The sequence below is a fragment of the Musa acuminata genome, chromosome BXJ1-8 (assembly GCF_036884655.1).
Source record: "Musa acuminata AAA Group cultivar baxijiao chromosome BXJ1-8, Cavendish_Baxijiao_AAA, whole genome shotgun sequence".
Taxonomy (NCBI): Eukaryota; Viridiplantae; Streptophyta; class Magnoliopsida; order Zingiberales; family Musaceae; genus Musa; species Musa acuminata.
In genome coordinates this window covers 46,039,412-46,064,712 of record NC_088334.1, presented here as the reverse complement: position 1 = coordinate 46,064,712, position 25,301 = coordinate 46,039,412, and the positions used below count along the sequence as shown (strand labels likewise).

General features: G+C 38.8%; 4 protein-coding genes across 4 annotated transcripts; all 4 read left to right on the top strand.

The window, feature by feature from the left end:
* Positions 1–1,281: 1,281 nt before the first annotated feature.
* LOC103996361 (amino acid transporter AVT6A) lies at positions 1,282–5,019 on the top strand. Its single transcript, XM_009417269.3, has 5 exons — positions 1,282–2,296; positions 2,867–3,019; positions 3,148–3,351; positions 3,583–4,048; positions 4,596–5,019. Exons 1-5 carry the CDS (start codon positions 1,870–1,872, stop codon positions 4,735–4,737), a joined length of 1,392 nt encoding a protein of 463 aa, XP_009415544.2. The 5' UTR covers positions 1,282–1,869; the 3' UTR covers positions 4,738–5,019.
* Positions 5,020–5,914: 895 nt separating this feature from the next.
* On the top strand, positions 5,915–7,608 carry LOC135588211 (uncharacterized). The gene is made up of 4 exons (XM_065080211.1): positions 5,915–6,075; positions 6,155–6,232; positions 6,896–6,954; positions 7,108–7,608. The coding sequence occupies exons 1-4, from the start codon at positions 5,988–5,990 to the stop codon at positions 7,378–7,380; spliced, it is 498 nt and encodes a 165-aa protein (XP_064936283.1). The 5' UTR covers positions 5,915–5,987; the 3' UTR covers positions 7,381–7,608.
* Positions 7,609–8,504: 896 nt separating this feature from the next.
* On the top strand, positions 8,505–9,035 carry LOC103996528 (uncharacterized). Its single transcript, XM_009417444.2, has one exon. It carries the CDS (start codon positions 8,505–8,507, stop codon positions 9,033–9,035), a length of 531 nt encoding a protein of 176 aa, XP_009415719.2.
* Positions 9,036–9,704: 669 nt separating this feature from the next.
* On the top strand, positions 9,705–25,138 carry LOC135588210 (NAD-dependent protein deacetylase SRT1-like). Its single transcript, XM_065080210.1, has 14 exons — positions 9,705–9,886; positions 12,364–12,393; positions 12,511–12,603; positions 15,013–15,132; positions 15,313–15,413; positions 15,622–15,730; positions 16,959–17,038; positions 18,314–18,392; positions 19,872–19,925; positions 20,635–20,728; positions 21,959–22,041; positions 23,886–23,953; positions 24,063–24,165; positions 24,523–25,138. Exons 1-14 carry the CDS (start codon positions 9,788–9,790, stop codon positions 24,811–24,813), a joined length of 1,404 nt encoding a protein of 467 aa, XP_064936282.1. The 5' UTR covers positions 9,705–9,787; the 3' UTR covers positions 24,814–25,138.
* Positions 25,139–25,301: the final 163 nt, after the last annotated feature.

Below are 25,301 nucleotides of genomic sequence, written 5' to 3'. Positions count from 1 at the left end.
TTTTTTGGATCCATTTCAAAATAGTAAAATCACATGAGACAAATTATTATTATATTTAATATGAGTTTTAAGTTTGAGGTGTGAGATCCAGAGTTAAGAGAGATTATAAGGTAATATGAATTTGATTTTTTGATTATTTTTATCCTTCTTTATTGTCATACTTATGTAATTTATTGATGTCCATCAATTTTTTTTTAGAGATTTTTCAATATATAATAGTAATAATAACAATAAAATTGTAATCTCCAAGTTAGAATTTTAATTTGTAGTGGAAAGTAGTATTATAATTTTGTGTGTTTTCTGCAATTGATAAAAAATATATAATTACTAATAATTCGAGATTAAGCAATTTTTTATCGAATTAGCGTATAGATAAAAATATTAAATATTGTTCATACTATTTATCAATAAAAATCATATGCATGTATCAAATCTAATCTAATGATTGGAAAAGTAATGTTAGTGTGTGGGTGAATATGGCTATTTCTCTAATTCAATCTCATGAGATTCAAAGTAAACTAATTAGAACTCTTTTTTCTAAAATAGAAAATAGAAAGTGATAAAATTAGATATTTTGTTTTGTTACTTTTATTTTATGATTTTATAGTTTTATTATAATAAAATTATATCATCATATTTCACATTTATTTGATCTTCTTATATTTAACGTAATAAAAGTCTAAAAAATTCATTTTATTGGTGAAAGGCTTTTTTGCTGCAATTACTCTTGTCCATATAAATTCCTCTAGAGCAACACTTCCCGTACCCGTTGTACGTTACCCGCCTCGACTTCGTGAAGGGACACTGCAGGGTTGTACGTGGGCCCATCTGACGAGCAATCTACCTCTTCAAGGTAGAAATATGGGTATAAACTGTGCATGTGAGAAAAGTAATTCTCGAAATTACTCTTGCCCATATAAATTGCCCTGGTGGAGCACTTCTGATACTCGTTTACGTTTACCCGCCTAATCTACCCGTAGGAATACCGCGGGGTCGTGCATGGGCCCATCTGACGAGCCATCTACGTCATCAAGGTAGTGAGTGGGTGCGTCATATGCATGTGAGAGAAGGAATTTTCAATGACTTTTTGGTGTTCATGTCCAGCCAACTCGAACTCATCTTGCCATATTTGGACGTGGAATGACGATATTAGCCTTCCCGTGGTCGTAAATCGTTGCATAAATAGAAGAAAACATGCCATTAAAGTAAGGGTTTAAATGTCAATTCATTAAAACTGCATTCCTACAATAAATAGAAGAATCACGGGTGAAAAATGAAAGATCCATCGCTGAATTCTCTTCCCCTCGACGGGTTCCTACGACGGGAGGAGAGAAAGCTGCCTCCTTTTCCTCTCCGACGGCCTTAGAGCGACGGGAAATCCACGGATCTCGGGAGCTCTTCTTTGAGACAGCACGATTTCACGACAGTCCCGGTCTCCGAGCTGTGAAAATCTCATCTTTTCGCTTCCTCAGTGTTTTCTCCCCATTTCTTAGTCAAATCAGAGTCGAGCAATTACGAAACATCCACCTGAGGTCCCTCTGTAGACTGGGAAGGAGATACGAAAACTCTTATTTTGCTTCTTGGCTTTGGGCTGCGAGGTTCTGGCTTTGGTCGAGCAATTACGAAACATCCTTTCTGTACAATTTCTTCTGGTGATAACTGCTCCATAGATCGCAGCGTGAATTGCGGTCTTGTGTAGGTTGTCAATCGTTCCAGCACAAAATCGCTGCTGGAAACCCGTCGGGTTGTTGTTTTCGTTCTAAAAAATTGATCTTTTTCGGCTCTTCGATTGAAACCGTTCCATCGCCAGAATAAAACTTTCCGAAGCATTTGATCTCGACTCATAAAAAATCTGATATTGCGATAACAATGACTATTGGGAACTTTTCTCCCGTTGGTAACAATGGGCAGCGGAGGGGCAAAAGGATCCTCGAAGGGGAGGCTCCCCTGTTACCGAGCAAGCAGGAGGAAACTGGGGAGTCTGATGAGTTCAATGGAGCTTCCTTTGCTGGGGCTGTCTTTAACCTGTCTACTACCATAGTTGGAGCCGGGATTATGTCCCTGCCCGCCACCATGAAAGTCCTGGGGCTGGTTCCTGGGATCCTCCTTATCATATTCTTTGCTTTCTTCACGGAGGCATCGATCGACATGTTGACCAGGTTCAGCCGAGCTGGAAAAACAGTTTCATATGGAGGAGTTATGGGGGATGCATTTGGAAGGACCGGCAAGGTGCTGACTCAGTTATGTATTATCGTGAACAATGTCGGCGTGTTGATTGTATACATGATTATTATCGGTATGCTATCTGCCATATAGATTCTCTTAGAGTATTGTTCAACATATTGGTATTGACAGGCTTCTTGATTTAAGTTTTAGTTTCCAATTACCTGTCATAAGACCAGTTTTGATAAGCTCTAGAAGAAGCTAGATCTCAAGACCTTCAATTCTTGGCCACCTTTAATGTTATTTTGTGTTTTCGTGGGCGGTAGCTGTTACAGATATCGTAGTTTAAGTTAATTGATTTACTTTCATATACTGAGGTAAAGAGTGAAATGGTTTTGCCAGTGTATACACAGAATTTTGTATAAGAATGCTCGCTTTTTCTTTGTGTCTCATCAAGTATGAGAGCTATGTCAAAGGCTTCATGTCTTGAATTTTCCTTGGCAACCCTCTTTTCCTCGATGCCATTGTCTTGAAAAACATAGCTGAACAAATCATTGAAGTTTGTAGGTACCGGTTTCTGTTACGGTTTCATTCACTTCAAATGCTTTCAGATAATTTGCTCTAATATGTGTTTGCATAACTTGCTTCATCCATTTGTTGTTTGCCCTGTAAGCTTGAATCTCAAATGTGATTATGTTGCAAGGTGACGTGCTTTCTGGAACATCTTCTGGTGGCAACCACCACTTTGGTGTGTTGGAAGGATGGTTTGGACAACACTGGTGGACTGGCCGGTTTTTCATTCTTCTGGTTTCTATGCTGGCAGTGTTTGCCCCTTTGGCATGCTTCAAGCGCGTGGGTTAGCTCTTATACTAATCAAGGAGATTTCTCAGAAAGTCAAATTGTCATTTCCTTTTGCGTTTCTGCTTTTTTAATTTTTTTTTTTAATTCAGAATGATGCTGACTGTACTATCTCTCTTCTGGCAGATTCGCTGAGGTTCACATCTGCCTTATCAGTTGCCCTTGCAGTTGTATTTGTCATAATTACAGCAGGAATTGCTATTGTGAAATTGTTGGCTGGAAGCATTGCAATGCCCAAGTTGTTTCCAGATATCCCGGATTTGGCATCTGTCTGGAACTTCTTCACAGTTGTCCCAGTTATTGTGACTGCTTATATCTGCCATTACAATGGTATGGACACTGAAATTTCATCTAAAACTGTTCGAGAAAGGTCTTTTATTATCTGTCATGTGAAACTGTAGCTATCCCATGCTCAGCATTAACTATTTCTTTCCTTATCTACATGATATTATCATTTATCAGGACTATGTTTCCTACTTAAAAGCTTACTGGTTCCTTTTGCTCATTAAAGAATTGGTATTCTTGTATAGACTAAGAAATGTTTTCTCTCTTATACTGCAGTTCACCCTATAGAAAACGAACTTGAGGATCCTTCCCAGATAAAGCCCGTGGTGCGGACATCACTAGCACTTTGTTCCACAGTCTACTTAACCACGAGCTTCTTTGGTTTTCTACTCTTTGGTGAAGCCACACTTGATGACGTGCTGGCCAACTTTGACTCCAATCTCGGTATTCCATACAGCTCTGTCCTCAATGATGCGGTCAGAGTTAGCTATGCTGTGCACCTCATGCTTGTGTTCCCTATGATCTTCCATGCCCTCCGCCTCAATGTGGATGGCCTACTTTTTCCATCAGCCAGGCCTTTGTCTTCGGACAATCAGAGATTTGCTATAATTACGGCGGTGCTTCTGTCAGTTGTTTTCTTGGCTGCAAATTTTATTCCCAGCATATGGGATGCCTTTCAATTTACCGGTGCAACTGCCGCAGTTTGTATTGGGTTCATTTTTCCTGCTGCCATTACTCTCAGGTGAGTCCTAGCAATTCATAGTGGCAACGTCTCTTTGGCTGGTGGCATTGTCGTGTTCTAGTATGATTGTTGTTTCTTGAAATGTATATCTTTTGCTGGTTTATATTGAGTTGCGGGTCTTGAAGACAGCTTCAATCACACATGGGCATGGCCTCTTGGCATCTAAAAGAAGTCATGGGAAATTGATGAACTTCTATATAATTAGTTAATATCATACTGTTAGATAAACAAGTTCTGCTAATGAGAGGTGAGCTGATAAGCAAGTCTGGGAAGATTTTTCGTAAGGGTAATTTGACATTTCCTTATGCCTTAGTCTTTCATAATAATTGTGTGCATCGAGTAGGCATGTGGCTCCAGACATAAAGTTGATGTGGATCCTAAATACAGTTTGCATGCATGAGGTATACAATAACAAGTTTGCACTTGATCCTATTAGATATTCAACAGAGCATGATTCATTTTATGCTTTCTTAACTCTTGTGCCTTCATAATATTTACTACCTCCTGAACTCTTTAAGTTTTCTTATCTTTGCTTCTCCTATTTCAGGGACCCTCATGGCATCGCAACAAAGTGGGATAAGATCGTGGCCATCTTCATGATCAGCCTTGCAGTACTGTCGAATGTCATTGCTATATACAGCGATGCATATGCTCTCTTTAATGAGAGCAAAGCCTCCCCACAGTCCTGAGATCTTCTTGTTTCCATAAGAGCGATGGTGGTATTGGCGGTTCTTGTATATGTGGGATGATTAAAATTGTTCTGAAGCAACGACTGCAATGCTGCAATCTTGTGTAAATTTGTTTTCTATCAGTAGTAGACAGAACTCAACATCTAGGTTGAATCATGTGCTGTATGTAATATATGAACAATTGCCTGAAGGAAGTTCTATGCTTCCTTCAGCATGAACAGGACCCTGTGCCCTGCAAATGTTTGTAATAAATATGAAACTGGACTTGGATGTTGTGTTTTAGATTCAGTTATTTGATTCATTTGCAGAGTTCCCCTCTGAAACCTATTTGTCATGGCAATTTAGTTGAAACATCCCATTTAGCTCTTATCAAAAGCTTTGTTTGCTTGTTGATCATTCAATCATTCTAGTTATAACCAAGTCCAATTCTGCCCCTGTATTCATATGCTGAGCCTTAACCCCAATTCCCTGATGCAGTAAATTGTTGGCTGAGCCTAACCGATATGCTTTCACTAACTTTTGCAATACCCTTTTGATTCATCAGGAGGCATTGACAGCATAGCAATCAATAATGATACAACAGATGTGCATTTTCCTCCAAGAAACCCTGCTGCAATTTCTGATGTTTCAGTTCAGTAGAAGTCTTCTGCTTCTGCTTTGAACACTTTGGCCTTGAGAGAGCAAGGTTGGTGGCTAGTTGTAGCCATCTTTTTTCTGTTCAGTAAGCTCTAAAGTACAGTAACTTGTGGCTCTGATCCTTACTGTCCTCAAGCTCCTTCTTCTGTCTATAGGCAGAAAACAAGGTTTCAAGAAGATTGAACTCTAGGCTTTGGATTAACAAAAAAGAAGAGAATGTTGTGTTGCTTGGTTTGATGTAAACCAATTAAGCTTTGCCTTGCATGATGATGGAAATATTCCCATGGAAGTGCAAGAATAATTAAGCTAAGTTGTGCTCAGAGCAATCTTGCAAAAAAAAAATATGAACAGCAGGAGACTAAAGTCCAACACTGCAAAGAATCAGATTCAAGCTCATGTTTTTGAGTTACCCAAAGCACCAACTGGGAGAAAGATGTATTATAGTGCTAGGGAGTAGTTAAAAAAGGACTACTGAGCAGAGTCAGATCTTTGAAAGCTGAGTGTGTGTTGGGGAATCCTGCCTTTGTTTTACTGCTTTGGATACTCTCTTTCCATCACCATAAAAAACTTACATCCCTCTTTGTGTAACCTCTTCTCCTCTACTCTCTCTGGTCATGTGGTGCACAAGGTTCAGATTCCTTTCCCTAGTGCTTGTGATCTACTTGGTTTCTCTTGGTGACTCCCTTGCTACTGCCCACAGAGGTAGGTCATCTCTTCCCTTATCTTTGACTTGCCATGATTGATTGGAATCATATTTGCTTATTGAGATGCTCTTTTCTAGTGGTTGGGACGATTGAGAAGAATGATGATGATGCAAAGGGTGCCAAAAAGTTTGGACTTGAGATCACAGCTGCTCACAGTAAGTTCAAACTTTCTACCCAGAGTTAGCATGAGTCTCTTGAGCAAGGTTTGTTCCACAGGAACTTAGATGCACCATGGCAGTGAGGATAACCAGGAGCAAGTGGCCAAGGGGAAGGAAGATGAGTGCAGAAGGCTTGCAAGTAATGAGCACAGTTGGAACAGGTGCAGAAACTTCTGCAGGAAACTCTGCTTATGGAGGGAAGGGGAAGACTGTGAAGTGTGACTATGGCAGTCCTTTTATTCCTCCTCACTATCTCAATGCACTCAATCTTATGAGTTTGTGCCTGTATGAAATGGTTAAATTATTATCTATCTTTGTGTCCACCAAAGATGTCTTTTCTCTCATTCATCTGAAAAGGTTTGGAATCTAGGATTGCATAGAGAACATTTAATTTATTGAGAGCATTGTTTCAGTATATCAAATAATTTGAGTGTTGGCACATACTTTCTCCACATCTTTCTACCTTTATCTATCTTTTATTATGGAATCAGTGTAACAGATACACTCCTTTTGCCTAAGAAAAAAAGTAATAATTACCACACTCTAGTTGACTGGTTAGTCAATCCTGTAGCTAGAATATAATTTGATTATATGGCTATAATTGCACTGATCACAAAATATTTCTTATTTCATTGAAAGTTCCCGGATTTCTTGATGCAGGAATGCCAAATATCACCCCAAAGAAGTCATTGGGTTCAACAACAAAACTGAATGACAAGGTCCCTCTCTCTCTCTCTCTCTCACACACACACACACACACACACATACAGTTGAAGTTAGTTGACATACAAGACCTTTAGCACAATGTGTTTAGGTCTACATGAAACCATCATCAAGAATCTACATGATTGCCTACTTGTTTTCTGATTCAGACCTCCATAAGCAACAGTGCACTGAGGACAAGACCAACAACCACCATCAAGAAGAGCACAAAAGGGAATTCAGCTGAAACACTGAAGCCAAAAGCAACTGAACCATTCTACCATGGATCTCATGATCCATTCCAGAGAATTGGAGCCAAAAAACCAGCAGATGCAGTCACTGAAATGTTCAACATGCTGCACAAGGACTACCACACAACAGGCCGCCGCCGGCCTCCGATCAACAACAGCATGCCTTTGAAAGATCCCCATGTCAAACGCTAGACAGATCAGCAAAATTTGGACAGGAGACGAACTCTTCTACTACTAACTCAAGCCTTTTCTTCTTGGATATCTGTTAGAGAACAATAGATGTTTGGATATAGTAATCTTCAGTAATGCCTCCAAGCCTCTTCAGCCCTTCTCTGAGTGGTTATCTCAAATCACCATTGGAGTTGGACATTTTGGCCATAAAATGAGCTTGAGGCTTGTACCAGATCTTCAACTTCAATCTTGCAGTATAATATACCTTTCACATTTGCTTCTCCAAGTGCTACTGATCCTTTTGAGCAGACAGCATGTTTCATAGATATGAAGAGAGCTGCAGATTGACATTTTTCATCAGGAGAAGCCAGATTTTACCTTTTCTGCATTCCAGAGACAAAAAGAGAAGCTCATTATCTCATCTTGATTCATATACTAGTTTTTCCTAGAAAATATTTCTCAGTAATATTTGGAAATATAAACTTGAGATGATTGAACAGGAGTCCCTCTAATGATCTAATCTCATTCACATATTATGACTGTTCTTTGAGATCATTTGCAGGTGGTCATAACTCATAATTTAACTAAATCTATTTCATCAGTGCAAAATATTATTTATTTATTATTGGATTCATTAGATTAATTTCAGTGTAAAACTTATTTTTTTTGGAAAGAAATATTGGAAAAAGAAAAATAAAAAGACTTATTATATGCTTCGCAGTAGGCATGACGTGGGCTCAATAACGGCCCAATTCTCTTTCTTCATGTTGCGGCTCGACCTATTTGAGTCCCCATCATGAGCACCGTTAGCTTGAGCTTGGATGACGTAGATCGGCACAATTTCGACCGTCTGATCAACGATTCCTCTTCCTTTCCCTTCCCGCATCGCCATTCGTTCTGAAGCGATGCGGGCCCCTCCCTGCGCTCCGCTTCACCCGCCGCTTCACCCGCGGCGCCGTTCGCATCAGCGGACGCGTTGCTGGCTCCGCCGCCGACCTCGGCCCTCTTCCTCCTCCCCAGATTCGAACGTTTTCCCCTTCCATCCCTATAAATCGAGCGCTCCTCTCCTCCTTCCTTCCCATCGCCCCATTCACCAATCCTTAATTTTCCTCTTCCTCCTCCTAGTCCCTCGATTTCGCCGGAAAATGTATCGCGCCACCGTGTTGGTCGTCCTCTTCCTGGCTGCGGCCGGCCTCGCCGCAGCCGCCGAGGCACCCGCTCCTGGGCCCAGCTCCAAGCCCGAGCAACCGGAATCGGCCCAGTCTCCGGCGAAATCCCCCGCCTCCGCCACCGCCCCTTCCACCTCCACCTCCACCGCCCCGGCCACCGTTCCCGCCACCGCCCCCGCCGCCGCCCATTCCCCGGCCACATCCCCCGCCTCCGCCCACGCCCCAGCGAAGGCTCTCTCTCCGGAGGCCGCCACATCGCCCTCGAACTCCCCTGCCGCGGCGCCGACCCCCGACGCCGACTTGGACGACGACAGCGACGACGATATCCCAGCTGAGGGTCCGATCTCCGGCAGCCCTCCGGAGCCATCCTTGGCTGCTGCGCCTGCACCGGAGGAGGAAGACGCGCTGAGCCCCACGACGTCGCCTAGCGGAGCAGGGGAGCCTATCGCAGCTGGTGCTGCCTTCGCCGCTCTCTCCGCCGCTGTGGCTGCCGTCTTCGCTTTCTAAAGGCCGGCCTCGACCATATTGATCTAAGATTCATCATTTTGCCTTTAGATTCGTTATATTGTGAATGGGGTCCACTGAATAATTGATTTCATTTATTATATATTGGATTTAATTCCTGACACTATCTGGACTTAGATCCATTAATCATATCGGATCGGGTATGCATCATCACTGTTCGTAAAACTGGTTTAAACTGCTGGATTCGGATCATACGGATCGTCTTTTTGGATCCGAATCCAATCCCATAACATCTCTCACTTGACAACAGTAGCACACACGCCACGTGCCGTGCACGTCCCAAGCTCATCCCGGTGGCTTCTAGAAGGAACACCGGCAACGTCGCTTGGTTTCACGATTCCCAAGCTTGCACGCGCAACATTGGCCCCGTTTCGTCGTGTCTATTCTCACTGCCAGTGACGGCACCCTCATTACAAAGAACGACGGTGGTTAACCCGTTTTATATATCCATAAATAAGCTACCAGGTACTGTTGGGACCCACTTTTGGGGCCAACCGCGTCCAACTGTATGCGAGTAAGCGATGCGAGTAACGGATACGCGCGTAGGGGAAGTACCTTGTTTCACCCTCTACAACAGCCCGTTTCACAGGGGAAACTTTGAATTAATACATATATATGTATATATTTCTGAGGTAATCTAAAAAGCTTGTTTTGCACCGCTCCCGTTTCCTCTGTATATTTCTGGGAGGATCCAAAGTTCTCTTCTAGTTGGGAAAGAGAAAAGGGGGGAAGCCATGTCTTTGGGGTACGCGCAGAAGCTCTCCTACAGGGAGGACGTCGGCACCGTGGGCATGTCTGAGATCTTCGACCCACCCGACCTCCTCCAGCAAAAGGTCTCTTTTTTTGCCCTCTCTTGTTACTGTATCCTTTTTTTTTTTTCTTTTGTTTCCTTTCGATTTTGTGTATCTCTTTTGATGTTTTTCTTTTCATTTGGTGACCGCATTCGATTTCTCTTCTGTTGATAGCAGAAAAAAAAATTGTGACTTGTGGGCAACGAGGGTGTCATTTAAGAGCAAAGATTTGCTCTATCTCAATGTTTCTTGGTGCAAAAAAGTGGTGAGTGGATGTGATTGTGGCATAAGGACATCAGTAAGCATCAAACTTTCATGATCCGAGAAATATTTAGTTCCCTGAGTTGTCCTGGGATGAAACAACAAGAACAATGAGGTCTTTACCCAGCTATTTGGAGTCATTTTAAATGTATAGTCCGGGTATATCAACTCTGAATCGTGTTTGGTGATGGGTGCTTAGCGGTACACTCGACAGAGGCTATCGTTGTTCTTGAAGGAATTTTTTCTTTTTATAGCATAGCAACTTTAATTGGCTTCCTGAATGGATATCTTCATTTTTTTTATCTCTCTCTAAATTGGATTATCATCTGGAAAATGTTCCCATCCATCAGATGCCTCAATAGAAAAGCAGTAGAGATATAACTTGATCATGAAATTGGCCAGATTTAAGTCTGAGAAGATGCTTTCAATAAATGTTGATCTCTCTATAGGTTACAAGATTTGTTGGGGTAAACAACTGTCCAGTTCGAGAACTTAAACCTTTAAATATTGTTGACTAACAAAGATTACAAGTCATAGTTGATCGTTAAGCGTCATTTTTATCCTAATATTGTTAGTGCAACTCCAGAATGGTAAATCTTAAAGGTAGACAGTCTAGTTACATCTTTTTTTCTTGTGTTACTTTGTCTATGATGGAAACTCAAATTCACCTATTCCAGCACCGTGTTGATCTGAAAGTTCATTGCAATACGAAGCTCTTCAAATTAGGTAGGCAAAAATTGATGGCAAAGGACAACTTGAACTGAGGAGTTGGATGTACCTTTCTCGTTCATTGTTTTTGAACCTGAATGCTTTGCTGCCATTTAGTTTGAGAAACCTGTTCGATGCACTGCTATCTCTGTTTCACAGTGATGTCTGTCGAACTCTATAATTCTTCGTATCTGTAGAAACACTGTTTGCAACACAATGCATAGGCCTACTTGTTCTTGTGGTTGAACTTGATCACTTATGCATTTAGGGTTGAAATTTTTAGATGTTAAGTTTATTTGGATCGTGCTAGTGAAATGATAATTCATATCCAGTTTCCTTGATAAAGGGCTTCTCTGATGCCCCTATTAGTCCCATATTGGAGGTGGGAGGGGGTTGTGATGGTATATAAGGTTAGATGAGCACTATCTATATCTTTAGGCTAGGGATTTTTGTTCCACATGTTTCAAGCCTACATTGGGCTAGGTTGTGATAAATGATACCAGTCATAGCTATGTGTGATGATTAGATCCCTATGTGTGATAATTAGATCCAAATAGAAAAGCACTGACATGGATGAGGTTAGAAGTACATCATTGCCTGGAGCTACTACAAGCTCATCTGCAGGCCTCACATTATACCGTGTAGAAAAGCACTGCCTGGAGCTACTACAACCTCATCCAAATAGAAAAGCACTGCCTGGAGCTACTACAAGCTCATCTGTAGGCCTCATCTGTAGGAATGACTGGGCTACTTGTGGTGACTGGATCCAAGTAGTGATGGAATACCCATGCTCCACTGGCTGGGTTGTAGGTCTCATATGCTTTTTGTTATGAATGATCTTGGGCTATCTGGTGGTGATTAAGTCTCAGTCGCAAAGGGCTATCCGTGGATAGGACTACAAACACATCACCTGGTGGAACCATCACTAGGTTAGATTGTTGGTCTCACATGCTACCTATCAAGAATGATTGTAGACTATTTGTTGGGCCTTGGGTCTTGATGAGGACAGTAAGCCTTTCAGCAAGGGAGATTGTGATGCTTTGATTATTCTTGTATTAAAAATGGGAGAGACACTGTGGCCCTTTGTAGGGCTAAACAAGCTTACTAACATGAACTTGATTTTAAGCATCTTTAGGCCATGTGGTTTCAGGCATTCCATGTTATTGGATCAATAGTACTATTGGGCTGGTTTTTTGACAGCTTCTTATTGTAATGGTGGTTATAGGCAGTGCCTTGTTCTCAACATGTTTTGTTTATTAGTTCCTAATATGGTAATATGTTCTTCATGCTGACTGTCTCTCTTGCTTTAGAGGAATAAACTTTATTTTGTTTTATCTTCTATAGCGTTATAATTCTATTCTAAAATTTAATTACTATATAGTTAGTTTTAGTGACATTAGAATCTCCTTTTTTTTTCTGATGCTTGCTGAGAATGACTTAAGATGGTCTATTTTTAAGCAGTTGGCAATATACAAATTAATTTTCATTATTTAGTCAATTTACTTTTTACCAACATGCTAAAATATTTTGGATTGATTTGTTCATTGCAGATTGAAGAACTTGCCCTAATGATTAAAAAGGTTGGAACATGCAGTATCTTTTTTGGCAGTTCTATTTTCTTATAACTGGGAGGATGCGTAGCATAAGGATTCTGGAATACCATATTTCTTATTTAGTGTTTGTCTCCATTGTTGCAGAGCAAACATCTGGTGGCATTTACAGGGGCTGGGATTTCAACTTCAAGTGGCATACCAGATTTTCGAGGACCGAAGGGTGTTTGGACTCTTCAGGTAATTCATTTGAGTTTCACAAGAGTATATCATGAGGATTTGTACCTCCTCCTTTTTTTTCCAGCAGGTGTGGATCTTCTTTGTTGTGTTTGCTATTCATTTTATGAAGCTGGTGAAAGCTAGTCTCTTACAAGATAATTTCCCTTTTTTCTCTTTATGTGAGTGATATCGAACAGTGCACGTCATTATAATGCTCATTATTTTGGTATCTTACCAGTTCTACAGGTTGTCAAAATCAGTATTGGATTGGTATTGAATATTGTATTCAATACCATACTTATAATCGACATGCAGCTGCTAATTTCTATGTAATATTGCCAGTTGATTATGTCCGGTCAAATTAGATGAGGGTATTAAGTAAAGGCTAGAATAAACTTCTTTGCCAAGCTAAAGTGGTTAACTTTCTCCCACGTGGGGCGACGTCGCCGAGGCGACGCAATGTCACCTCGTTTATATATATATAAGATTATATATACTTATATATAAATATATATATATATTCTTATAAAAAGTGATGTCGCGTCGCCTCGGCGACGTCGCTGAAAAAGACGACGCGACGTCGCCTTATATATATATATATATATATATATATATATATATATATTCTGTTCCGTCTGGTAACAAGCGGTCCGTGTACCAATCAGCTGACGGACCAGTACGTACCGCCCGTACCGGACGGTATTATTCAAAATTGCATACCTTGGTTTAAGCAACACTGTGTTTCCTATTTTGCACTCATTTACTTACTTGCACTATTAAGTAGAACTGCACAGCAGTTCTATACCATTGTCCATGCCCACCAATTTTGGACTTGGTTTATGTCCGTGCCATACCTTGTCAATAACTGGCATGCCTTCTCACCAAGAAGTAAATCCAAAGAAAATGCAAATGCTAGAACACTCTTCATTTGTTATTGCAATAAAGACATTTGAAATTTGAAAGTTTGGTGTTTCGGAGTTCTTTAGTACATCGACATTAATCATGTCCATGGACATATGACTGAAATTAATCTGACTAGAATGACATCCTTTATAAATGTCATCAAGATAATTTTTCTCCAAGCTTTTTTCATATCTTAAATTTCAATGATGCTTTAAATCTCTTTTCATGCCAATTAAATATGTAAAGCTCACAAACTTTTTCTCCATTCGGTATCTTTTTTTGGTTTCTTATAGGCAAATGACCATTTAGAAGTTAGAACCATCCCAGCCTCAGATAATCTAATCTTTTAAAGAGCGTTGGCAGATTATGTCCAAATTCTAGAGGATCAATTGGATAACTCTTTTGGAGTTTTGCACAAATAAACCTTGCCTGTAACCTGAATCTTCTCCACTATGTAGCATATAGGTACATGAAAGTCATCAAAGATTACCTATAAATTCTTGTGCTGCTCTTCAGATAGAAGCTGGTCATCTTTCTCAGTGATTTAAAAAGCGCTTGGCGCCAAAAGGCGTCACGGTCCAAAAACGCTCATGGCGCTAAGCGGTCGCTCGAGCGAAGTGAGGCGCTAAAAATTAATAATATTAAAATCAAAATAATAGTGTTATACTGTATACAGTTAACAGTATACTGTATACTGTTAACAGTATACTTTCGATTTTGAAAGAGGATAAGCGAAAGAGAAGAGAAGAGTATAAGGGAAGACCAAGGGTGCTGAGAAAAGCGGGAGCGACAGCGGCAGCGGTAGTAGCGAGCAGCGGGAGCGAGAGCGGCGACAGAGGCAGCGACAGCGGCGAGCAGCGGCTGCGGGAGCGGCGACAGTGGCAACAGCAGCGGCAGCGGTAAAAGCGAGCAGCGGCACCGAGAGCGGCGAGCGACAACAGTGGTAACGGCAGCAGCGAGCAGTGGGAGGGGGAGCGGTGAGTGGCGACAGTAGCAGCGAGCAACGTGAATGGCGAGCAGGGTTAGGGTTGGGGAAGTCACGCTGATATTGGTCCTTTAGTTGGTTCGATTGAACCAACTAAAGCACAGGAGACCGAATCAGACCTAAACCTCTGGTTCGGTCACCTGGTTTAACCCAAGTGCTCATCCGAAGCGCTTGACGCCTGGGCTCGGGCGAGCGCCTAGGCGGCGCCTCTTTGAAGCGCGCTGCCTGGAAATGAAGCGAGGCGCTCGGGCCTCGCCTCGCCTCGCCCGAGCGCCTAGGCGAGCGTCCGAGCGCCTTTTTAAATCACTAATCTTTCTAAGTCAAATTACAGATATTTTCTATAGATAAACATCATGAATATCACTTTTAATTCTTGTGAGAGGAGCCAATGTTAGATTGTCGGTGAATGTAATTTCCACTGCAATGAAAAACGTTAATATTTTCATTCTATGACATATGCAGATGAATTGATTTTAGTAACGCTTTTATGACACTAAATGCATATTATACATAATTTACTAATTCAAGGATTTTATGTGCAGCGAGCAGGCATGGGATTGCCTGAAGCATCACTTCCTTTTCACCGTGCAATGCCAAGTCTTACTCATATGGCTTTAGTGGAATTGGAGAGAGCTGATATCCTGAAGTTTGTTATTAGTCAGGTACTCAAAAAAATTTTGTTGATTCCTTGGGTGTGGTTTGAGGAGTCAGTTTAACCCTTGATTTTCTTTTTGGGCAATGATGATGATAGTAATTGCTTATAGTTTACCCAAGACAATTGTCCTATTTCTTAAATTTTAAGTTCTAGTTTGAAAAATCTTTTGTGAACTTGTATTTACTAGAACGTTGATAGTCTTCATCTTCGATCTGGCATACCAAGGGAGAAGCTTGCTGAATTGCATGGAAATTCTTTCAGGGAAGTTTGCCCTGCATGTGGGATTGAGTATGTTGTTGACAACTTTTTCTCATATATTCCTTGTACAAGCTAATTTCTAAGCTCCATAATACTTTGGAATTTTTTGACTTGTGCAAAACTGGTGTTGTTTCCTTAAGGTTATTTACATGTTTTATCTTTTTTCAATTGCGAGTATAAATATTCATATTGACATACATATATCCACTGATAGATGCTAATATGTTAACCCTTCAAGATATATTCGAGATTTTGAGGTTGAAACCATTGGGATGAAAGAGACATCAAGGCGTTGTTCTGACACAAAGTGTGGTGCAAAACTTAAGGACAGTGTTCTTGATTGGGAGGTAAAAAGCTTTGACACTATTTGGTTGCGTGATTGTTGACAAACATTTTTAGCAGTGGACATGGTTATTGACAGGGCTATTCACTTAAGTAGTATGCTTATTCATACCTGCAAATCTGCAAATCATTAATATTTTTGCATTTTCTTTGCCTAAATTTACTTGTTGTCTTCTAATTCTTGACTTTCTTTTCTTAAAACTTTTTTGAGTTATTTGAGAACAAATTTAAATTCAAAATTTTCTTGTGCACATGTTTACATATACTGTGATATGCCTAATAAATTTAGTTGGCTAATTGAAGCATTGACCGAGTTTTGATATGATGCAGCATAAATGACTTCTGGGATATGTATTATGTATCCTAAATATTCCTATGCTTCTCTATAAATTCAGAATAGCTGAGACTGAGAATGACTGGAATTTGCTTTATGCTAGTCCAAATTATTATATAGTACAATTATAAGTAGAGGTGATCTGATTCATGTCAGAGATGCTACAAGGTGTAAGTAAAGAGAAAAGAAAAGGCACTTGGATATAAGCCACAAGAGAGAATATGTTGGTCTTTGGTCTCATGGAGATTGTAGTCGCTGAGACTTTGATTAATTAAATTGATCTTAACCTAGTGATGAAGTTGTATATGCCTGTCAGGCTGTCACTCTGTCAGATAGATGGATAAAAACTTTTATGCTAATGTAGAAAGCATCTGTAAGTAAGATTCCAATAATGTGTTCAAAATGGTTAAAATATATTTCCTACCAGTGCATGGATAAACAAATTTGGATATTTTAGGAGAAAATTTGTGGCCTACCTACCTCCTTTTGACAAACCTCCTTAACAGGTTCAAAATTCTCATTAATGGCAAACTAAGTCAAGATAGGTATCTGACTAAACTGGGATTCCCAATTGGCCTGTACAGACATGCCTCATCGTGGTGATGAAATATGGTTACAGGAACGGCAGATCTGTTGTCTGAAGGTGCACATCCATTTCCAAGGAATACACAAGCCAAAGAATTAGAATAGATGAAGCAAAATCCCTTACATGTAGCCCAACATTCAATTGTCAGTACTTTTTTGAGAAAAAAATGCTGTATGGATGTACATACACCATGCCATGCATTTGTCAAAAATATTCTTACAAAATGTATATCAAACTTAATTCCCTTATAACCTTCCATTTTTGAGTTTGTATGATAAACTTGAGTTTATAACATTGCTTACACAACCTGCAGGATGCTTTACCTCCTAAAGAGATGAACTCTGCTGAGAAACACTGCAGAACTGCTGACCTTGTATTATGTTTAGGGACTAGGTAATGTATTACTTTGTGAACAACTAAGGAACTCAGATTCCATAATCCTGATTTTTTAGCTGAGGTATTTATATTATTAATATTTTTGTGGTAAATCTTCCAAAATTTCCTTAAAAGTTTGCATATAAAATTAGCCAAGAAACACCTCTGCTTTGGATTATTATATTTGTGATATATGAAGTTATATTTAAATGCAAAAGTTTGGGCAGAAAATTTAAAAGCAGAACCATTCACAAATTAGAATGTGTAAACACTTGCTGTCAGGTGCAGGATGACATTAACCTTATGTAAATGGAGACATTCTGAAAATGGAAATCACAAAACTGAATATACATTTTTCTTTTGCAGTTTTTTGTAAATTATTCCCCATTTTCTGTTGTTGAAATTCTCATGCTGGACTTCTTAATCATAGTTTTCTGACATAATGTTATTAACTTGATTAGCTAGTTGTTGTTCGGCATTAACTAATCTTTATGTTTCTTCACCAATTTGCAAAGATGTGGAGATCTTAATGATGCTTCTATGCCAGGATTTCAATTTCCTGGTTCAGTACAGATTTTGGCAAATGATCAGATCTATACCAAGTAACACCCAACTTGTACCCTTCCGTTGTGAACCAGAAAAAATAATGAAAAATATATACACCGACTAAGGTTCTGAATATCGTACCGTACTGGTATACCGATCAGCTGTCGGTATGGTCGGTACGGTATGTACCGAGCTGTACTGAGCATACTGACATACGGTACACTAAGATGTACCAATGTACTATCCATACCGGTCCTCTATCGGATCGGTATATACCGCCCATACCGAGCGGTACGGTACAGTTTTGCAAACCATGTTACCGACTGATACCAACTTATATGATCCACTTTGGACCTTGGTTGGACCCATAAATATTAGTCAGATGGTATTAAATCCTGGATGCAGAGAGAAAGGATCAAAGTATTCCTTTTTTTTTACCAACAGAACAGATGACCTGAATCACCTAGTAGTATGGTTTCCAAAAAAAATGAATATTTTCTTTTTGTACTAGGAACTAAGGACACAGGTTGAAAGCAATTTTGAAGTCCTTACTAGATGGATCAACATCTTCTTAAATTCAGTTTTGGCCATTTAGATATCAGTGTTTTGCATGTTCTGTGCATTCTAATTTCTTTTTGTTAGTGATATGGATTTTTTGAATGATGTATAGACATGTACCCATTTTCTATCTTTTCTTTTCATGATTTCCTAGTTATGGTTTCCAACTTACTACCTTGCTGTTTGCAGTTTGCAGATAACACCTGCGTGCAACTTACCTTTAAAGTGTATCCGAAATGGTGGGAAGATTGTTATTGTAAATCTTCAGGTATGCATTGCATTTAGTTATGCTTCGGTCCTGGATATATGTACCTATATCATTTTGAACTAGTACTATTTATATGTATAGCTTGTCCAAAAGTTAGATGGTTGTACATGCAGTTGTGGTAATCTGAGTTGCTGAATTAAAGGATAATATTGAAAAAAGAATGCTATTTTTCTAATGGTGTGAAGGCAATAGTAACCTTTTTATTTAATTTGGAATATTTGTTCTACTTCACTAAGAGTAATGCATATCAACATTCCATAAGAACTTGTGTTTTTTAGCTTATATGATATTGCTTCTAATAATAACAGTTTTCTTGGTGTGAATCAGTTAGGAAGACTATGTAAGCATTTGGTTGCAAATGCTGTCAGGGTTGGGGTCATATTATAAAACATGTGAGAGTTAAGTTCGATCAATCATGACTCGTATGAGTTCCTTTATATCCTTTCAAGAACAAGAATATAAATAATATTTATAAATGTAATTTAAAATAAAGAAAAGGAAAGATATCTGTGCTTGTCGATCATTGACTGGTTAACTAGTGACCTGGTTTTAGCTCCAACAGCCCACTCCAATCCATCCACAAAAGAAAATAAACAAACAAATAAAAGCCAAGAAAAAGAAGAGAACATTACCATAGTGTGAGCCACAAGTATGTACCTCGTGGTATTCCTATTATGACATGGTACAATTCCACACTCCACATGTTCTCCAAGTTAAAGAAATATGCAACTTTCTGAAATAAGGGGAACAACGGTTTTGTTGTATGAAAGATGTTTATCATTGTCTCATAGGAATCTATTATACCCTTGCAACCCAAAGCTAAGTTGAATATTCTGAGTGTACATGCTTTTCCTTTATGCCCATTTGTACCATATTTAAATTCTGAAGGACTTAATTTGGGACACCTGTCCTTTTACTTGACAGTTGCTTATCTGATATTAGCAGTTACTAGAATTGATGACCAGGAACAGCAAATATTGCTCTTTTCAACTTAATCTATATACTATATCTTATAACCCCTTGATTTTAGGTGAAATTTTTAATATTCCTTTTTGTAGATTACATTGTATTCGACTCATCAAATTATCAATGTCAAAGAAGTCTGTAGAAATGCTCAGGGGTAACCATTAAGGAGATTTGGAATGTTACATGCTGCTAATTACTAGAAACAGGGAAAGCGCAAAAATGTTACAAGTATAGTACAGACTGAAAGGAAATGCTATTTTTAGGATCAACTTTTGTTCAATGGGGTACTGTTTAAAATTTTTCTCCATAAGTTAATTTTTCTGTCTTCTAGTTGGATAACCATATTCATTTCAACTATTGAAAGAAATAACATGAAAATAATTTAAGGTGCCATACTCCAAATAGATGATAATTGCTATTATGTATAGTTAATTCAATTATTAGTTAAGCATTCTGCAGTCATATGAATACTTGAGATCGCTGATGTTGCCTCCTGTATCTGAGTTTTGACAGCCAACCCCAAAGGACAAAAAGGCTAGTCTGGTGATCCATGGGCTTGTTGATAAGGTAGTGTCTTTTCCAATGTTGAGACGTTACGTCGGGATGTTTCCCTCTATGCTTGATCCCTGGTCATTATGTGGTTAATTTTGACTTTAAGTTGTTGGAAGATCTTTTCCAGTGTAGAGCTCGCTCCTTATTGATAATAATTTAATAAATTCCAATCTGAAATGTGTTTACAATTTTGCAACTGTAAGGAGGATGCTTCTGCATTCGAACTCAAGTTATAGTTGGCTCAAGGAACCTGTGAAAGAGCAAGTTTCATCATACTTGGACAGATATATTGTTCAAAGATATTATGCTATAACTGAAAACAACTGCACTGGATAAATATTCTATAACCTTTGCTCTCTTAGTGTTTGTGTTTCTGGAGTCGATGCAGATGTCGTTATGTATTGGAGAGCAAACACACAAATTTTAATCACTTATGATTAATTTGAATTATGGTATTTGTATTCAGGTTGGTAATATAAGCAACTATGCTAGTTGATTGATGGGGATGCATTTCCTTGTATCTCCCTTTGAAGATCCCACATCTGTAAACTTGCACCATGTGGCTTTAACCATTCTCTGAATATTTTTTTTTACAGATTGGTTAGCTGCACAAGGCTATATTAATCTAACATGTTGAATATTTCCCTGAACTTTAAAACTCTTGACATATTTGGATTTCCTTGTTTTTGTACCCTATGCTAATCATCTGATAAATCCAGAACAGGTTATTGCAGGCGTCATGAACTTTCTTAGCCTGTGCATTCCTCCATATATCCGCATTGACTTTGCTCAACTTAGTCTGTCTCATTCACCAAAAAGTAAGATTTAATCACAAATTGATATTTTCTTGCTGCAATTTCCTCTTCATCTAGAATGTCAACACTCAACAGTATTTCATTTGAGATAAAAAGGCTCATTAAGAAGAATTTAATCAATGCAAATTGCATTCTATGTAAATTGCCTCCTTTCTTTGGTAGCAAGGAGCACTAGATATAGAATTATGTCAGTAGACATAACATGGAAAACAGATGCTTCATATAATACATTAGAGAGAATCATCTTATATGCCACATATGGGTTTATTGAGTACACATGCATAAGACATTTGATATGGATTTACAACAATGTATGACATATTCCTAAAGTCAAGGTTTGTCATCTTGTACCGATACATATCGATACCGTTGGAAGAGGAAGGACTGTTAGTGGAGGAAGAGGATGAAGGAGGGAAGAGAACAGAAGTAGAGGAGGCAGTGGAGGAAGAGAAAGGAGGGAAAGGAAGAAGTGGAGGTGGTGGAGGAAGTGGAGGGAAAAAGAGGAAGAAGAAGTAACAAGAGGAGGTGGTGGAGGAAGAGGAGGATGCACGAGGAAGAGGAAAGAAGAAGAGGAAGCAATGAAGGAGGAGGAAGAGGAGGAGGAAGCATACCTGAAATTAGCGACGCAAGGCAGGCAGTGGGCAGCAACAGGCAGCAGCAAGCTTTGCATCTACAGCAAGGAAGGCTCACAAACGCAAGCCCTAAACCAGCAGCATTAAATAAGTTTCTTCTTTTTCTTTTTTAGTTTTTCTAATAGGTTGGATTGGACAATTCGAAATGGGGGCATTTTACTTATCAGTTCATGCCCGGCCCGGTACATACTGCCTGTTTTGTACCGATCCAGGCAAAATGTCAGTCTATGCATAAAGTTATGGTATTATTCAGCTAAATTCACCTACTATGTTTTTCTTATTTTTCTTCATCCTTCACAATAAAATTTATCGTTGAAATAGCCTTGGATTGGTACAATGATATCAATAGTGAAAGTTGAAGTTTAGGCTGCATTCAAAGCAGTTCATGTTTAAAAGATTACGATGCCAAAAAACTGAAATTACAGCACAACAATAAATTTATTATGTCATTTCCTTTCACTGCATGCATGGAAAGCTTATAGGCTTGAGGATACTTCAGCATATTGTATAATACCAAGGAAAACATCAGATTTGTGCTTTTGCATAAGGAAGTTCTGGGTTTTGGTCATCTTACTCTCTATTTTGTGCTTTGACAATCCAGAGAACACTTACGTGAAATGGACTCTGAGGATTACAAGTATCCATGGACCCAGAGCTCCATTAGCATTTCTGAAGTCAGTTGAGGTAAAAAATTATATTCATTAGTCAACCAGATTTCAGTTCTCCCAAGTATTCTATCAAATTTGATTCTCTCAAATATTCTATTGTATACTGCTAATTTGTTTTTTGCTTTCATATCGATGGATAAATAACTTTATATAGCTGCTATTCATGACTAATCTTGGAGCACCAATCCCCATCTGTTGTCAAGATGGATAGGCTAGCGGACAGTTGACATGCATTTTTATCCTGAGAAACTTAACCGATAATAAGGTAGGAGAAAACGTGTCATGAATGGGGAATTGCTGGTTTGAGTGGTCAATGACCAATATATGACATCTTCTAAAGCAACTCGTGTTATATAGGCTTGTCTAGAATTAAATTTTGAGCCTAATATATACCCATATATATTAATTCTGAGCTTTATTTTCGAGTTTAATCAAGATAGAATTACAGCCAAACACGAGTGGGATTCTAAGTTCTCAATTGAATTGACAGCCATAATGGAAAAAGTTATTTTCAAAAGATGTGAAAAAGATATAATTGTCAGCCCTGGCATGAAGACTTGATACTAAGATGTTTATCATGGATTGAAATATTTTGCAGCTAGCTTTGTAGGATCTTATACCCTGGTACAGGGTTGTAAAACAATAAAAAATTTGTGGCTTATGTCAAGTTGTATCTCAGTGTGCTTTTTTCTTGTATCTTAGTGACTAGGCTACTATAATCTGGGCTTGTGTATTTGACTTATTAAGAATATAATGCATGTATAGTAATTGTATGGTTGGTATCGAGAAACTCACAGCATGCATATTCTGAGAAGTTTCAAGAGAATATAAATCTTCCACAAACAACAAGTGTTACGGACAATCTGATGTAGATTGTAAAGACGACAAAACTTTACGAAATCTATTAAAGCAAATTTTTAGGAAGCAAAGGGGAGATCATGTGGCATGATGTAACAAGCGATATGGAGTGAGGAAAGGAGGGAATGGAATCCAAAATAGAAAGCAAGCTACCAAAATTTTACCATAAATTAAGATGAGAGGCCTAGGCACACTGGTGAGCACGTAGACAAAATTTTACTACAAATTAAGTTCTAGCATTTTTCACGATTCATAATTTTGAAAAAGCAAACAATACATCATATTCACTCTTCGACGCGATAGCTTTTCACTTATGTGCCTTCGACATGTGTATTGGTAGAAGATGCAAAATATTTAGATAAGCAAAAGTAGTTAAAAAAATTAGCACATCTTAAAAATAAGGTACAATAATATGCATCATGGCTAAAAAACAAGCATAAAAATCAATGTTCAACAAATCACATATTTATTGTTGTTATTGGTTGCACAATGCACATAAAATGATTTTATCTTTTGCTAATTAGTTACAAAAAAAGTTGCACTTGTTGAATTACTTGAAATGATAAATATCGTGTTTTTTTATCCCCCTTGAAATCAAATTCTGGTATCCTTTACTAATAATTATTTGTAGTAAGTGGCCTCTAAAATTAAGTGGAGGACCATAAGGACCTAGTTAGCTGCCAGGCCCCATCTAGGTGTCTGGGCTGTTGTTTGGCTCAAAAATTCAAGAAGTGCCAGGCACCTTGCCAGTGGAGTCAGCTAGATGGAGGTAGATTGACGTTGTAGAGTGCCCAATAAGTTAATAAACAAACTTTTAAAATGACTTGGATCCTGTGGGCAGTGCCTAATTTAAAGTTGTCTTATCATGCTTTCTAAACACCAACCTTGTCATCTCATTATCTCATTTTTTTGTCATTAATGCATCTCCCCTTGTTTGCTTATTAGTATTGGAATCCCACAGTCATTCCATAAAGACACTCAAATTTCCTATTTTGCCATCAGATATCATTTCCTGAGAGACCTGACTTAAAGGCTGCCTTCCTAGATAAGCAGCCATTTCATCTTAAAAGGTGCCGTCATTAAGTTAATGTATAGACTGTTCCTCCTGTAAAAGATTTTATTTATTTGCCTTAGATCTATTACTTCCTTTTCCTCTTAAGACAATATTGTATCTTCCAGGGAAACAGCAAGAAAAAGGCCCTTCAAGATGTTGTTAACTTTTCACTTTTGTGATGGTTGTAGCTGTCCATCCACTTCCATTGAGTGGCCAATTGATTTTCAGGTATGAAACCATCAGTTTTCTAGCTAAAATTTCTTTTATACTTTCTCCAATTATAGAACTGAAAACATGAACTGTGCTTTTCAGTAGCTGTACTTCTTTGAACATCTTGTATCTTTCTATTTTAGTATTAAAAATACAAACACAGTTGCACATCTGTGATGTTGATTAGAGCAATTTGGACCTCTGTGCTCATAAGAATAAAATTTGAAATGCTAACCATTCTGTCAGGAGCTAACCCAACGGCATCTTATCAAAAGTACTTGCATTTAAAAACAAGCAATTGTGATTTTAGCCTAAGAAAAATCCTGAAAAAGGAAATTACTAGAGGAAGCTTTAAACTCATTATAAAATTTACAGGTTACTAAAGGAAACTTTGTTCAAGATAAGGATGAGGTCCTTCGCAGTCTGAAGAATGCAGCAGGGGAAGAATCTCATGGTGGTCAATATGCTGCTTTGGAGGCGAAGTTCCTTCCTAGGTCTGAAGTTACAACTATTGCCATAGCAACAAGCATTTGCAGATTCGACGGCTTGGCAGATGTGAACAGGCGGCTGGACATGATATCTAACAACTGCTTTCCTTTGATTAAAAGGTGCAACGAAGGCACCAATGGCAACACAACATCCAAGAAGAGATTCAAGCGGACCTGACCACCAGGGTTTCTTTGACATGTTGTGGTTCCAGGCTTCATTTAGCAATATATACTGATGTCTAACATTAGTACCACACAACTTCCTTACTAGACATTTTGCACAAGAGTAGCAGTATGCAGATGGAAAGGCTGGGTGAATTTTGAATGTCGCGCCGAGTTTCCATTTACGAGTCTCAGATAGAGAGACGTGCAATCTTTTTGTGCCAAATTTTGTGTATCAAGTGTGCTTATATTAACATGTTCTTCACAGCTTATTTGTTACTGTATGCCTTCTTAATGCATATATTGCATGCTTGTGAGATGTCAGAATCATCCTTATGCAACTCATCCGATCAACCATTTCCATCCATTCATGTGATGAAGAGTTATATGTAATCATTGTGACCTTTTATATTATGGTAAGGTATGCTGTGACATTTCTTGAAAGAATGATCGGTACAAGCATTACAAAACATGTTATAATGAGTTTTACATAGGTTTGATAAG